The 15,514-nt window shown below is 37.0% G+C and overlaps 1 protein-coding gene across 2 annotated transcripts; it reads left to right on the top strand.

Moving 5' to 3' along the window:
• The first annotated feature begins 5,174 nt into the window (after nucleotides 1-5,174).
• Nucleotides 5,175-14,488, top strand: LOC104900106 (eukaryotic translation initiation factor 5B). Of its 2 annotated transcripts, none has more exons than XM_010687451.3 (12): nucleotides 5,175-5,538; nucleotides 6,551-9,024; nucleotides 9,101-9,208; nucleotides 9,298-9,398; nucleotides 9,524-9,614; nucleotides 9,950-10,060; nucleotides 10,147-10,212; nucleotides 11,485-11,544; nucleotides 11,667-12,224; nucleotides 12,987-13,106; nucleotides 13,649-13,768; nucleotides 13,848-14,488. In XM_010687451.3, the coding sequence occupies exons 2-12, from the start codon at nucleotides 6,574-6,576 to the stop codon at nucleotides 13,917-13,919; spliced, it is 3,858 nt and encodes a 1,285-aa protein (XP_010685753.1). In that variant the 5' UTR covers nucleotides 5,175-5,538; nucleotides 6,551-6,573; the 3' UTR covers nucleotides 13,920-14,488. The 2 variants fall into 2 exon arrangements, with proteins under 2 accessions (XP_010685753.1, XP_010685752.1); XM_010687450.3 differs by having other exon boundaries at nucleotides 6,524-9,024.
• Nucleotides 14,489-15,514: the final 1,026 nt, after the last annotated feature.

The following is a 15,514-nucleotide window of genomic DNA, read 5'->3' as shown; positions in this document are numbered from 1 at the left end:
CTTCACAAGATGTCTACTTTAGGTGTATCTTCTTACAATAAATATAACGAATGCTCTATATGGATTATTTATCAATGATCCCAACTAGAGTATGCTCTCTTAAATGAATGATGACTTGTTTAACAGATTATCTTTTAGTTTTGATAAACCTTCCAAGTTTCAAATTGATATTTGAGCTAATAGGATCACTTTTTAGAGTATGTACAATGGGGCTCTCCAACTAGCTCTCCAAGGAGAAAGAAAATGGAGAGCCACCTCTTACCCAACAATGGGGCTCTTAGGTGTGTTTTGGGTGTCTCTCTATGGAGACACTTTGCCAAAGGGCTCTTGGGGGAGATACCATTTGGGTTGATGGAGAGATGGCTCTCCAATGTGTGGGACCCACTTTTTATTGTAATTACTTCAATTCTTTTTTCTTCATGCAACCATTTAATGATCTTTTCTATAAAAATTAAAAAAAAGATGGTAATAATTATTATGCCAACAAGTATAATTTTCCTTTATCTATAAAATGAGCCTAATATTGGATATTTAAAAATTAGCTTTTCATGTTGTAGGTTAATTCTTCATTCCATGCCAAATTTATGAAAATTAAATATTAGTACTCATAATTATATTGTTTTTTAAAATACTTTGCTTAAATTATGAAAAAGATTAATTTGTAATTATATTTAATTTACATGAATAACTTAATTTATATAACTTTGATCATAATATGAAATGAGGTTCATTTATTGACATGGGGACCACAAAATAATGAAAAGTTGAATGGAGAGCTCTTTAAAAGGTTTTATTGTTGTTGGGTGTTTTTAGACATGGCTCTTGAGAGTAGCTTGAAGAGAGAGAATAGGAGAGAGAGTGTGGAGAGCTAGTTGGAGAGACACCAACCATTGTACATGCTCTTAGAAGTATTCATATGTCTGGTTCCAGTTCAGTTATTATTATGTAATCATCTATGTTATTAGAATTATTATGAGAAAATCGATAAGTGAGATGATTATGATAAAAGTGGTTCAATTTGTTTATATTTAAATTTTAGATGTATCTTCTAAAATCAAACCACAATTCACAACAATCACAAGCAATATTATGAAGTTGACCTGATATGAATCATTTGATTTGAACTAAATTAATTCATGTTAAATCATGATCTAAATCATTGTTAACCTAATGGAACTTCTTGACCAAAAGTTTTGCTATTAGTAAATTGATGGTAGGTTTTTAAAATAAGACTAATTGATTGTAGGTTTGAATCTCACTTGAATAACAGAGCATTCATTACTCAATTATGTTGGAAAGCAAACTAATACCTATATTATTAGCCCGTTTTATTAGAAACAACTAGTTATTAGGCCCGGGCTATGTCTCGGGTAAGAAATTTTTTTATTTATTAATATAATACTTTATGATAATAACACTAAATACAACTTAGTCCAGTGGTTAAGACTTTAGTATATTTACTTGAGGTCGTGGAATCAAACATTATGCTACGCAATTTCTAAATTTTTTTATTATACATGAATTATATGAGAGCGCCACGTACATAGTTTCTTGTTTATGCACGCCTTTTAATATATTTGGATAGATAGATAGATCGTTGGAAAATCACATTAACATACAAATAACAAAATCATTAATTTTAAAAATATTCCATTGTGTTTCTAGAACTAATTATTAACGTATGTTATTTTTTGTTTTTTTTTTTAAAAAAGTGATGATTAAAATATCTCATGAAAGACTTGTTCATGTACCATAAAAGTATTGTAGTCTGATGACCATGCAATACCGTCGAAACGCAAGGAAAAAAGGGTCAAAAGGGCGATTAAAGTCAATAGATTCATGAATATAAACATAGTCTAATATATATCTCTATTATAGTAGTATATGTGAAGAGAGGTAGGACATCAAAATATAGCGTGCTAATTTAGAAAATTTATATAGCGTGCATAAATTAAAGAAATTGTCATGTGTTCTAATAATGTGTTCCTTATTTGTTTTAATTTTAGTTTGTATGTGAAATGGAAGTTAACTGTCATGCGGTTAGATGACCTTTTTGCCCCTAAACTAATAGATTGGTAGGTTTTTTGTAATTTTCTTTTTTAATTAGGGGTATATTGGTCAAAGAAGTATAATAGAGGTAGTTGTAATTTGATTAATTTAGTGAGGGTAAAGTAGGAAATTCTATAATTTGATGTCCTACTCCTCTTCACATATACTTCCTCCGTTTAGAAATAGTTGCACCATTTTTAACTTTCACGCATACCGATGTATGATTGTTACCATTATATCTTTAATTATCAATAAGTAAAAATTATAAAAAGTTTATTTTAAAAAATTTACATCAAGACAAATCTAACAAGACCCCACATGATTATGTTTTTCCTAAAATATATTAATCTATATATAAGATGTGAATAGTGCGCAAAATATAAATGGTGTTCTACATTCTTGATAATTTTTAAAGCAAAGCCAATAGTGAATCCTCTAGACGGCGTTCCACTCAAAAAAAATCTCATCAAATGCAAACAGGTTCCTCCGCCACCTAACGAACGACCCATGTTGTTTTCTATGTGGCGCTATGGAGGAGAACATGAGGCACATTCTTATGGAATGTCTGCTAGCTCGATTGATGTGGAGCAAACTGGGCTCACACTGTAGGAGTGAAGATTACAATATGACATTGGAGCATTGGTTACTGAAAAAATATCAAAGAGGATGGGGGGGGGGTATCGGCAACGAATGGCCTAGAGTTTTCGCGTAATCACGTGCTGGTGGTTGTGGAGATGGCGAAACGACCGAAACTTCAACAGGTCCCCAAGTATCCCTTTTGATCAGGTGAGCATCATATTCCTTAGGGTGGGCGAAGTTAAGAAGGCTATGGCAAGAGTTAAATGGGATAAGGAAAATAAGAAGTTGGGAAGACATGAAGTTTTGGTTAGATGGACAAAACCTAGGGATGGTTGGGTTAAACTGAATACAGATGGGGCGGTTAAAGGGAATCCGGGAAGCACTAGTGGCGGAGGTTTAATTTGAGGCTCTCGAGGTGAGATTCATGAAGTTTTTGCAATAAACTGTGGGTTGTGTACTTGCACTCGAGCTGAGCTTCTAGCGGTCCTTCGTGGGCTCCTCATTGCTTGGGAGGAGAACTACAAACAGGTAGTAGTAGCAGTTGACTCAGAGGTGGTGGCTAAGTTTCTTGTGAGTGAAGCCCCTCCCCCCTCTCCTTTCATTTATATTATCAGGCGTTGCCACTCCCCTTATTACACGGAAGGAGTGGGTGGTTGTGGTAGAACACTGTTATCGAGAAACTAATTGTGCAGCGGATTGGCTAGCCAATAGAGGTGTTCGGATGGATCATAAGTTGGTTATGTTTGAGGTGACCCCAAAGGATCTTCATGCTATTTTATTGGAGGACTTGAGTGAAGTGGCTTGGTCTAGATTAGTGTCGGCCTAGTAGTTTTGTTGCGTCTGTTTGTTTTCTTATTGTTTTTGGAGTCTGTTTTGTTGTTGTTTTCGTTTTCCTGCTTTGCTTTTTCCTTTGTAGCTTTGTTGTAGTTTCTTCCTTTTGGGTTTGACCCTCTTTAGCAAAAAAAAGAAAAGAAAAGAAATGGTGCAACTATTTTTTTTTTTTTGGATCCATATGAGCCACGAAGGCAGTACAAAGAAGGGGAGGGGGAATCGAACCTGTAACCTATCATTCACAACACCTCAATCTTAACCATTAGGCCTAGGGCTGGCAATCGGGTCGGGTTAGGTCAGTTTCAGGTTAACCTGATTTGTATTTCAAGTCACTTACCCCTGAACCAAACCCGACCTGATTTATATTTTAGGTTGAAAACCTCAACCCAAATCCGGCCTTATATTTTTCCAGTTGATCCGAAACCAACCTAAAATGACCTGAAATAAAAATCTAAATATCCAGTGATAAAAAAACTGCCAACTTAATTCGGAAAGGTAATGTACATGTAACATGTTTAAGTTTCAACATTCAATGTCGGAATTTTCAGGTTGAAGTGAGTTGGGATGGGTCCAATATTATAACCTAATTGACTAACAGCTAACCTAACATAATATAAGTTATTTTTAAATCAGGTCATTTCGTGTTATTTTAAGGTTCAAAAGGGCAACCTGAACCTAACCCATTATATCCAGGTCGGGTTGGGCCGACTCTTTTTTTTTTAGGTCGAAAATCTCAACCCAAACTCGGAATTTTCAGATAGTTTAGGAGTCATCAGGTTGGATCAGTTTTTGCCAGCCCTATTTAGGCCAAGACATCCTTGGTATGGTACAACTATATATAAACGGACGAAATATAATAGAGTTAATTCTTTTTTAAAAATAAAACAAAAAAAAAGCTGGGCAGATGCGTGAAAGTGAGGAAGAGAGAAAATTTTCAGTTAGGAGGCTGCTATGGATGTTTTCATCCATGGTAAGCCCTTTTTTCCCTTTTATTTTCAGTTTTTAGTTCATTTTCTTGTTTTGTTCAATAAATTAGTATCTCTTTATGAGATTTTCTCAAATCCTTTTATGGGGTTTTTAGTTTCTGTTTTGGAAATCTCCTTCTCCCTTATGGGAGTTGTGAGTATGGTTCTTTTGTTTTTAGGTATGAGAAATTATTTTCATTGGTTGAAGTTCGAGATTCAACCTGAAGAATTAGGGTTTCACAACTTCTGTAAAATTATGGAAGACTATTGGAGTACGTTCATTCCAAAATTTCCGCATCTGCAGATCGTATGCCGAACCAGAGCGAACTCACAGATCGCATTGCTTCAGATAGATAAGATTTTATTAAGGCAAAATTAAGTCAAATCTGCGATGTTTACATTTCTAGGGTGATATGTATTTCTACTACTTCCTCCATTTCACAATATAAGGCACGCACGATGTTCAAGGTCGAACTTTGACCGTTAATTACTCTTAATTTATGTTGATATAAAATTTTAAAAAATATTATTATTATAGTATTTTTCAAGACGAATCCAACGGTATAATTTTTATAATTTTACTTATCGTATTTGAGAGATATTTGTGGTCAAAGCAAATTTTCGTAAAGCGTGAATGCCTTATATTTTGAAACAGAGGGAGTAGAATTTTATGTTTTTCCGAGATGACTTGTAAGTGTCGTTTGACGAAATATCAATGAAATCCTTTTTCTTTTAAAAAAAAAATAAAAATAAAGAGAAAGAGAGAGAATTTTTTTTGGACAAAACACGCCGAAGCCTGAAAGGAAGAGAGAAATTGAGGAAGAGAGAAACTGAAAAACGGAAAATCCTAAACTTGGCGGCGGAACGACGATCGATTGACCGCACATTCGCATTCGCCGGAGCCGACGACGACGACGAGAGGTGAGGAAGAGGAACGAAGTCACGAACTTCGAGCGAAGGAACCAGGAGCGGTGAGGAAGAGCCAAGGAGGAACGAAGCCACGAAGCGACGGAGTCAGGAGACGAAGCGACGCCGCCACCACTGCCGGCCACGTCCAGTCGCCGTTGCCGACCTCCCGTGACGCGCAGTCACTGACTGTCACTTCAGTCAGTCAGTAAGTTTTCTAAACCCTAAGTTTTAGTTTTAGTTTTTTTGCTTAAGGTAATATTTACAATGTTTGGTTGTGAATTATGATACTTTTGAAATGTGAATTTGTGATTGTGGATTTATGGTTGTTGATTTATTTGTTGTTGGTTTGGAATTGGTTATGAACTCATGATTTAGGAAATTGTTAGTTTGCAATTTCGAATTTCTAATTAGGAAATTGTTAAAATATTGATGTTGATTTATAATTGAAATATTGAATAGTTTGGTTTGATTACTTTGATATGTAATTGATTAGTGTTTATCAATTTAATAGGAAATGTCAAGTGATTCACATTCACCTAATTTTAACAAGTTCCTGATGAAAAAATTATTGATCACTTTTAAATATGAAGACCCAATGGATGAATCTGTAATTTTTTTTTTTTCATTTTTCTTAGATCGTAAGACTATAAGTATCTTGGAATTTTGGATTTAAAACATTAAGTATTAAACAATTTGCGTTGTACTTTTTTTTCTCTTAATACTGAATGCTCGACAGTCGGATTTTGTCCCCCACTTTGAGAATCCTGATTCAGCCACTGCAAGTCGGATCACCAGTGTAAAGAGGTAGTCAAAGTTGGGACTGAACAATAAAAAACGATAGTTGAGACTGTTTTTGTCAGGATGCCCATAGTTAAATTAGGCACGTGGGTGTAGACCGTATAGTTATACAACTCCCTGCCGATGCTGAACCCTAGACTTTAGAACCTCTCAGCTTCCCTCACTTGAAGTACTTGTTTAGACGTTGCAGAAGCTCGTTTCCAGGTTCTTGTTTTGTTCCTTAGATGAATCTACTTGTTTAGACAATTTTGTTGTGTTTTTTATGTGAAATTGCGATTTCTAAGATCTATCATGTGATTATTCATGCGATTTGGTTTTATGTAGTTATTGTTTGTTACATGAATTCAACTTATTTTATTCTTTATCTCATATATGTTGTTTCCTGTTTTTAGGGATAATGTCTAGTTTTGAATTGTTAGGGCATGGGGATGATGTTGATCATATGAAGGGTCAGAGTGATGAGGAGGATGTATCGGTTGTGAGCTTTAAGGGGAAGAAGAAGAAGTCGTCAAAGGGGTCGAAGAAGGGTGGTGGTAAGGTTAGTTTTGAGCTATTAGGGGATGAGAATGATGATGATGAGAAGGGTCAGAGTGAGGGGGAGGATGTATCTGCTGTCAGTTTTAGGGGGAAGAAGAAGCCGTCGAAGAGTTCAAAGAATGGTGGTGTGAAGACAAGTTTTGCGCTGCTGGATGATGAGGAGAATGACCGAGATGAAGATGTTGAGAGCGAGGGTGATGAAGCTCCTGAAATGAGCTTTGTAGGGAAAAAGAAGTCATCTAAAGGTTCAAAGAAGGGTGGTGTGAAGACAAGTTTTGCACTGTTGGATGATGAGGAGAATGACCGAGATGATGATGTTCAGAGCGAGGGCGATGAAGCTCCTGAAATGAGCTTTGTAGGGAAAAAGAAGTCGTCTAAAGGTTCAAAGAAGGGTGGTGTGAAGACAAGTTTTGCACTGTTGGATGATGAGGAGAATGACCAAGATGATGATGTTCAGAGTGAGGATGATGAAGCTCCTGAAATGAGCTTTGTAGGGAAAAAGAAGTCATCTAAAGGTTCAAAGAAGGGTGGGAGTTTGTTCAGTGCCGCATTGTTGGAAGAAGATGGTCAAGAGGAAACTGATGAGGTTGTTGCATTTACTGGTAAAAAGAAGTCATCCAAAAAGAAAGGTAGCAGTGCCTTTGCTATATTAGGAGATGATGATACAACTGAGATGGAGCCGAAAGTGGCTTCTGCTGAAGTGAATGATTCAGCGACTCAAGATAAGGTCAGTGTAGTGGCGGCTAAAACTTCAAAGAATAAGAAGAAGAAGAAAAAGGGTGGAAAGACAGCTGAAGAAGAGGATGATTTGGATAAGATTCTGGCAGAGCTAGGGGAAGGGCCTGCAGCCTCAAAGCCAGAACCAGCTCAATCATCTCAAGCTGAGAAAGCTGATACACAAGTGGAACCTGTTGGCTCCAGTGAAGCAACAGGTGAAAAAGAGGGTGAAGATGAAGGAGTTGGGGAGTCAGCGGCAGCGAAGAAGAAGAAAAAGAAGAAGGAGAAGGAGAAAGAGAAAAAGGCAGCAGCTGCTGCAGCAGCAGAGATAAAGGAGAAGGAGGAAGTCAAAAATGAAACAAAGAGTAAAGGGGGAGACAAGAAGCTTCCTAAGCATGTTAGGGAAATGCAAGAGGCACTTGCTAGGCGTAAAGAGGCTGAAGAGAGGCAAAAGAAAGAAGAGGAGGAAAAATTAAGGAAGGAAGAGGAAGAGCGACGTAGGCAAGAGGAGCTTTTGAGGCAAGCAGAGGAAGCCAAGCTCAGGAGAAAGGAGAAAGAAAAGGAAAAGCTTCGGCAGAAAAAGGAGGCTGGCTTGCTGCTAACTGCAAAGCAGAAGGAAGAACAACGTCGGAGAGAAATAATGAAAAATCAGTTCCTTGCTGCCGGTGGAATTAAGCTACCTTCTTCTGATAATGGTGCTCCAACAAAGCGCCCTATTTACACAACAAAGAAGTCAAAGTCAAACCGACAGACAAATGGTTTGAAGGGTCAAACTCTGGAGGACACGGAGACCAAACAGGAAGCTGTTGGTGATATGGAGTCTGCTGAAACAGAGGTGGAAGAGCTTGGAACAATGAATATGGAGGAAAAGGCTGTAGTTTCTGATGAAATAAAAGAAAATGTTGCTGATGAAACAAAAGAAAATGTTGTTGCTGAAGAGGATGATGATGATGATGAGGACTGGGATGCGAAAAGCTGGGATGACACTGACCTGGCTTTACCTGTTAAGAGCGCGTTTGAAGATGAAGAGGCTGATTCAGTAGCTCAGTCATTACTCAAAAAGGAAGCAAAACCAGCAACCCAATCAGTCCGTGATACTGTTAAGCCGTCTGCAGCTGCCAAGGAAACGATCTCATCTCAGAAAACTAAAGCTTCGACTGCTAACAGTAAGCAGAAGACTTCCGAGTCTGAAGCTGCGGGGGATAAAAAGAGTCAAGATGCTGAGCTTCAGAAGGAAAAACCAAAGACTGAAGGAAACCTTAGGTCTCCAATTTGCTGTATAATGGGTCATGTTGACACTGGTAAAACCAAGTTACTTGATTGTATTAGAGGTACTAATGTTCAGGAAGGTGAAGCTGGAGGTATCACACAACAAATTGGAGCCACGTACTTCCCTGCCGAAAACATCAGAGAGAGGACGAGGGAATTGAAGGCTGATGCAAAACTGAACGTCCCAGGTCTACTTGTTATTGACACCCCGGGGCACGAATCTTTCACCAACTTACGGACGCGTGGCTCTGGTTTGTGTGATATTGCTATCTTGGTCGTAGATATCATGCATGGGTTGGAACCACAGACAATTGAGTCGCTTAACCTTTTGAAGATGAGGAATACAGAGTTCATTGTGGCATTAAACAAGGTCAGTTGATTTGCACATCCTTTCTGTAGTCATCTGTTAATTTTATAACTGAAGATGGTTTGCTTTTCTTTCATAGGTTGACCGGCTTTATGGGTGGAAAACTTGTCGAAATGCACCTTTCGGGAAGGCTATGAAACAACAAACCAAGGATGTGCAGAATGAGTTCAATATGAGGCTCATACAGGTAATAGAGCTTTTATGAACTTTGCTGACAGATTACTGGATCACTGGATCCTTCTTGTTGTGACTTATTGTCTGTGTGGTGCCTTACAGATTATTACCCAGTTTAAGGAACAGGGCTTAAATACTGAATTGTACTACAAAAACAAAGAAATGGGTGAAACGTTCAACATTGTACCCACTAGTGCCATAAGGTATGAATTTGCCATCTGATTTAATCTTCAATGTTTTTACTGCTCCATGATTACAGACTATCTTTAAGAAATGGAATTCATACATGACTGTCATTTCTGAATGTTTTTTACTTGATGCATAACAGTGGGGAAGGTATCCCTGATTTGCTATTGCTATTAGTGCAATGGTCACAGAAGACAATGATTGAGAAGCTTACCTTCAGGGATGAAGTTCAGGTATTGTGTTTAATGCTTCCTCCATTCTTTATATTGCAACCATTTGAGTTTTGCACTATGCACATATTCACTTTGACTTTAATATATAAAAAGAACTGGTAATATGTAGATTGTTTATGGATTTGTCTTGATGTATTTTTATAAATATCAATTTATTTAATACTTTTTAGTTTTTACTGTTAAACAATTAACTTAGTGATCAAAATTGTGCATTAGCAAGCATACAAGTCAAACTCAAACTGTAGCAATTTTTAGAAAATAAAGTAATACCTCGTTTTAGCTACTGGGCTGCATTAGATATTGAACTGTAATTGTTGAGCTTGGAATTGCTGCAGTGTACGGTGCTGGAGGTTAAGGTTGTGGAGGGTCACGGAACAACCATTGATGTTGTATTGGTTAATGGTGTTCTCCATGAAGGAGATCAGATTGTCGTTTGCGGAATGCAGGTAGACTTTTCTTACTTCCATCTTGAGCTTTCATTCTTGTACCGAGACCAAGCGTTACATATAACTTGCCCGTTCATTCTTTGCAGGGCCCTATTACTACAACCATCCGTGCTCTACTAACACCTCATCCAATGAAGGAACTTAGAGTCAAAGTATGTTTACTTCTATGGATATAATTCTTCTATTATTGCTTTTACTTCTATGGATATAATTCTTCTATTATTGCTTTTATTGAACTAGGAGAGAAAGCATAGATCTTAATGGGGAGAAGGTGGGTTTTTGGAGGATTTAATCTGAGGATTGTTACTGATAAAGTTAGTCAATGATTGGTTTCTTTAGATCGGAGCCTTAGCTGGCGAGCTGCTCCCAGTCTTCATGCTGTTGAAAGGCAGTAATTTCTATCTGTTCAGCTATCTAGTGGGCATTTTGTGGAGAAAAAGGGGGGTTTTGGTGCTGCAGCTGCTGCCGGCGGGGCACTGTTCTGTGCCAAGCATAGACTTGGAAAGATTACGCTATCACTACCATTGAATGCGATGTCATGACATGTGGACTTGCGTTATTTGTTGTCAGTTTAGCATATAACTGAAATCTAAAAGGAACAAAAGTTTGTGGCCATGGCAGCAATTTGTGGTGTTGCTGAAGTGACGTCTTATGGGTGTTACCAGCCTTACCACCATGGCAGAGACGGAAATGGGATGGACATATGAAAAAGATACACTTTATCATCGCAATCTAGAGTTTTTGAAAGCATTTTCATATTGTGGCTTAATATATACTTTTTAGAACCTTACCTTGTCATGTTGTGATTAAGTAAGAAGCTTCAAATTCACCGTTACCAAATTATGAAGTTAATGTTAGCTTCTATGTGGATTTAATTGCTTAGGGATCAATGGCTTAATATGACAATATAATGGTCTATGAGTATAATGGATGTTCGGTGTGACTCTAATCACACGTCATTGGACGGCATTTCGGGAAATGGCGAGTACAAAATCTGCCATAGAATTGCCTTTACATAATAAAGTGGCCTTGTTTTCATTACATATTACACAATTATTATGCCATTATGGTACTTCAATATTATTTTGGAACCCAGCAAAGAGGGAAATTTCTCACCTGACAGTGAATGCTACAATGAAGTTATGTGAGGCTGGTTAGATGCATTTTATTATTGTCAACTAAGTCATGCCATAGATTCCCACGGCTTCCTCCCTTTTCCTATGAAAGGAGGGAAATTTAAGTTAAACTTGTCGGTGGTGATGGACTTGCACTTTTGCAGTGTGCACCAATGAGACAGTAACTACTAATAATCCTGTTCTGCTTGGATGTTAGCATATTGTTTCCTTTTTTATTTGCTTTTCTTTTCTGTTTTCAGATTGGATACATATCTACTTGCCTAATATTTTGTTGCTTGTATGACACAGGGGACGTATCTGCATCATAAACAGATTAAGGCGGCACAAGGGATTAAAATAACTGCTCAGGTGATTTGTCAAAGTTTGGGTATTGACTGGTGCAATATGTTTTGTTTTAGTGCATAACATCATACTGTGTATGTTACTTACATGTCAGAGTATAATCTTTTCCTTTAATACTCTTTAAACAGGGTCTTGAGCATGCAGTCGCTGGGACTGGATTGTATGTTGTGGGACCTGATGATGACATTGAGGAGATAAAAAAATCAACCATGGAAGACATGGAGTCTGTAATGAGCAGGATAGACAAGAGCGGAGAGGGTGTTTGTGTGCAAGCATCAACCCTTGGATCATTGGAAGCATTGTTGGAATTTCTGAAATCACCAGCTGTAAGCATTCCTGTCAGTGGCATAAGTATAGGCCCTGTGCACAAGAAGGATGTTATGAGGGCAAGTGTAATGCTTGAGAAGAAGAAAGAGTTTGCGACAATTTTGGCTTTTGATGTCAAGGTCACACCAGAGGCACGAGATTATGCAGATGATGTTGGTGTTAAGATCTTTATGGCTGATATCATCTACCACTTGTTTGATCAATTTAAAGCATACATTGATGGTATCAAGGAGGAGAAGAAAAAGGAAGCTGCTGAGGAGGCAGTCTTTCCTTGTGTACTAAAGATTTTACCCAATTGTATATTCAACAAAAAGGATCCTATCGTCTTGGGGGTGGATGTTCTTGAAGGCACTGTGAAGGTATGCTTTACTTGTTGCTTGAGAACTAGGAGACAATATATACTTCTAGGTTTTCTAGTCTTGTGATGTGATTTGTGTTGGGCTAAGGTCACATGAACTTGTTGTACTTATGAGTGTAACCCAGTGCCCAGTGGCACACTTATATGTTTCTAAGGCGTCTCATGAGGTTTCTTGGAATTTAATAGCTTGCATTCAGCAGTGAGGGTTTAGCATGCAAGGGTTTAGATAGGATACACTCTAGATCAAAAATTGGAACATGATAATAATTTTATGATTACTACTTTTATTTGATTTTGATAATCTATAGACAGATTTGTACATATACAAAGCTCTTTTATGTTCGTATGTGTCAGGACTGCTAAAAGGATACCATCTTCCCCTCACACCGTCTGTATTAATATTTGATTTTCTGGAGAAATTTTATTAGTTCCTTGTGATCACTATTTCTATTTGATCTTAGTTGCTTTTCTACGTGGAAGTTATGATCTGGAAGTAGAACACATGGTTATACCTTCATTTGTTCTTTTGGTTAAATTGGGGGAGGTTTTTAAAAGCTGTAAAAGAGGTAAATTATTTTGCAAAAGCATCAAGTGTAAATCACTGTTAATTTTCTTATAAAATAACGCCATATAATATAAGTGTGAAACAACCAGTCTTTCATCCATCTTTTCTCATATATGAATACTTCTGTTGTGGATTTTTGTCTTTCTGTTGTTCGAGTACTTTATCAGGTTCTGATGCTGACTATGGTTTGGATTTCAGATGGGAACCCCAATTTGCGTTCCTTCACAGGATTTTATAGCTATTGGGCGTATTGCATCCATCGAAAATAATCACAAACCAGTTGACGCGGCAAAGAAAGGCCAGCAAGTTGCTATTAAGGTATTCTCGGTTTTCTTTTTATTTTGTGGTTTTTTTTTTTACTGGGGTGGGGTGGTTGGTGGAGGAGAAGCTTGCTAAGTTGTTATTCATTTATTTGTTCGCTTCCCTAAGAACTTGCTTCAGGAATGAAGGTAGTTTCGGGTTGCATTGCTATAGGCTATAACGGCGTTCATATGGAGGCTTCCAATCTGGGTTTCCATAAGTAAAAAGAACGATTTAATAATAGATTTTTGGGGGAACATATTTAACCTTTCGTAGCATGTGAAACTAAGATAGTGAAATGTTGCTTCAGACATGTAATATGGCTAATTAGACGATTGAGGAGCAATAGTGTACTTATTTCTGAGGTAATAAACATTGGTGAGAGATGAGCACATGTCAATTTCGGACACGGGACTTCGGAGAATATGCTGAGTTATGTGTTTGATTTTCATTGTTCTGATCAAATCATTGCAATTGTATGAACTCCTCTGGCTAGGGAGGAAAGAAATTAGATGCTTGTATTCTGGTTCCCCAGGACTTAAGCTTTCTTTGCTTTGCAGATTGCAGGTAGCAGTGCTGAAGAGCAGCAAAAGATGTTTGGTAGACATTTTGACATTGATGATGAGCTTGTTAGCCACATCTCTAGAAAATCAATTGACGTGCTCAAAGCTAATTACCGGGTGAGTGATCCACCACAGTCGTTTACATGCACGGATAATGTTATAGGTATTGGTGTTTAACTGAAATAATTTATTGCAGCATGATGATTCTATGTCTAAGGAGGACTGGAGATTGCTTTTGAAATTGAAGAATCTCTTCAAGATACAGTGAAATGTATACTCTTCTTGTGAGGATCTTGTCAATCCCATAGGCGCTTTTGTATTACTCGAGCAATTTTTGTGTAGATAAGCAAGCCTTTTGTGGAGTTGAAGTTTTAATCAGAAGATAGAAGTTGGTTGGTTGATACCAACCCGGGGTCTCTCCTTGGTTGTTCCTGTTCCCATTTTTGCATGGCCGGAGACGTGCTCCCTGCTGTTGGAACCGTGTTACCTCTTTTTCAGTTGTGTTGCTTCCTGAAAGTCGTGCGATATCTTACTCAGTTTGAGAAGCTTGCAGCTTGCTACTGGAACCATGATTGGCATGATTTATGGCAATGAGATTAAAAAAAAAAGGATCATGTGATTAGCTTTTTAGCAGTGTCAACATTTTCAATGTTTGTCCCTTGTGATTCTACTGAGGAGAGAGAAAGGGAGAGGGAGGTTTGTTTGTCACATTTTTGAGAAACTTGGGGATTATGTATAATCTGAAGTCTTAATTTATTTCTCTTGAACTCCCATACAGAGAAAGTGTCAAATTTTCTAAATAAAGGAAAGAGAGGAACAACTTTCTGATTTCTGAAACCAGTTCTTGCAATATTTGACATTTCTCTTGCTTTTTGTTCTGTTGCTCATTGTTTGTGGCCAAAGTTGAAAATTGGACTCTTTGAGTTGACAAAGCTATTTGGTTCTGGATTTTTGCATGTTTGAGTTTGAAGAACCAAAAAAATACGAGAAAGAGAGGGACAATGTTTGGAATCATATAAACAAAGTATGTGGTTCACTAACTATTATGAAATTAGAATTTAAACATATCATTCCCACAAATAGGTTCCGTTTGAACTTTTGGATTAAGCTTGTGATTGTAAATTCTTATCACTAAGTAATTAAGTATCATAAGTAAATTGCTTCCGATTATTCAATCATTTGATAATTAGAGTCAACAAAGAAAATCAAAATGCTACGAGTAAGGACTAGATTAATTTCAGTTTATAATCTTGAAGTTCAACAAATTTTAAAAATATGTAATTAAAAAAAGAGTTCGTATTGTGTTGGTCTCGTCGGACGACTTCAGTTAAAAGCATTTGTGCTTCAGTTAGACGCACTTGGGTTTCAGTTGGTCTTTATTTTTTTCAGGTAATCTTCATTTTATTTTCAGATAGTCTTCATTTATTTTCAGTTAGTCTTTTTTTTTTTCCGGTTGGTTTCAATTTTTTTTTCAGTTAGTCGTCATTTTTTTTTCCAGGTAGTCTTCAATTTTTTTTCAGTTGGTTTCAATTTTTTTTCAGTTGGTTTCATTTTTTTTTTCAGTTGGTCCATTATTTCTTTTAGTTGGTCCATTATTTGTTTCAGTTGGTCCATTATTTCTTTCAGTTGGCCCATTATTTGCTTCAGTTGATCCATTATTTGTTTCAGTTGGTCCATTATTTGTTTCAGTTGGTCTATTATTTCTTTCAGTTGGTCTATTATTTCTTTCGGTTGGTATACATATTACGAAACAAAGTCCAACTGAAACAAAACAATAACTAACTGAAACAAAACAATAACCAATTGAAACAAAACAATAACTAACTGAAACATATTAAACACCAACTGAAATAACAACAAGAA

The sequence above is a fragment of the Beta vulgaris genome, chromosome 7, assembly GCF_026745355.1.
Source record: "Beta vulgaris subsp. vulgaris cultivar EL10 chromosome 7, EL10.2, whole genome shotgun sequence".
Taxonomy (NCBI): domain Eukaryota; kingdom Viridiplantae; phylum Streptophyta; class Magnoliopsida; order Caryophyllales; family Amaranthaceae; genus Beta; species Beta vulgaris.
Note: the sequence above shows the minus strand (reverse complement) of the source record. Positions and strands in the feature narration are given on the sequence as shown.

Excerpts from the sequence above, each read along its gene's own strand:
- LOC104900106 (XM_010687450.3), top strand. The coding sequence starts at position 6,529 with ATGTCTAGTTTTGAATTGTTAGGGCATGGGGATGATGTTGATCATATG. Across the intron at positions 10,061-10,146 it reads TTGTCGTTTGCGGAATGCAG|GGCCCTATTACTACAACCAT; the intron begins GTAGACTTTTCT and ends CATTCTTTGCAG. Across the intron at positions 13,769-13,847 it reads TGCTCAAAGCTAATTACCGG|CATGATGATTCTATGTCTAA; the intron begins GTGAGTGATCCA and ends AATTTATTGCAG.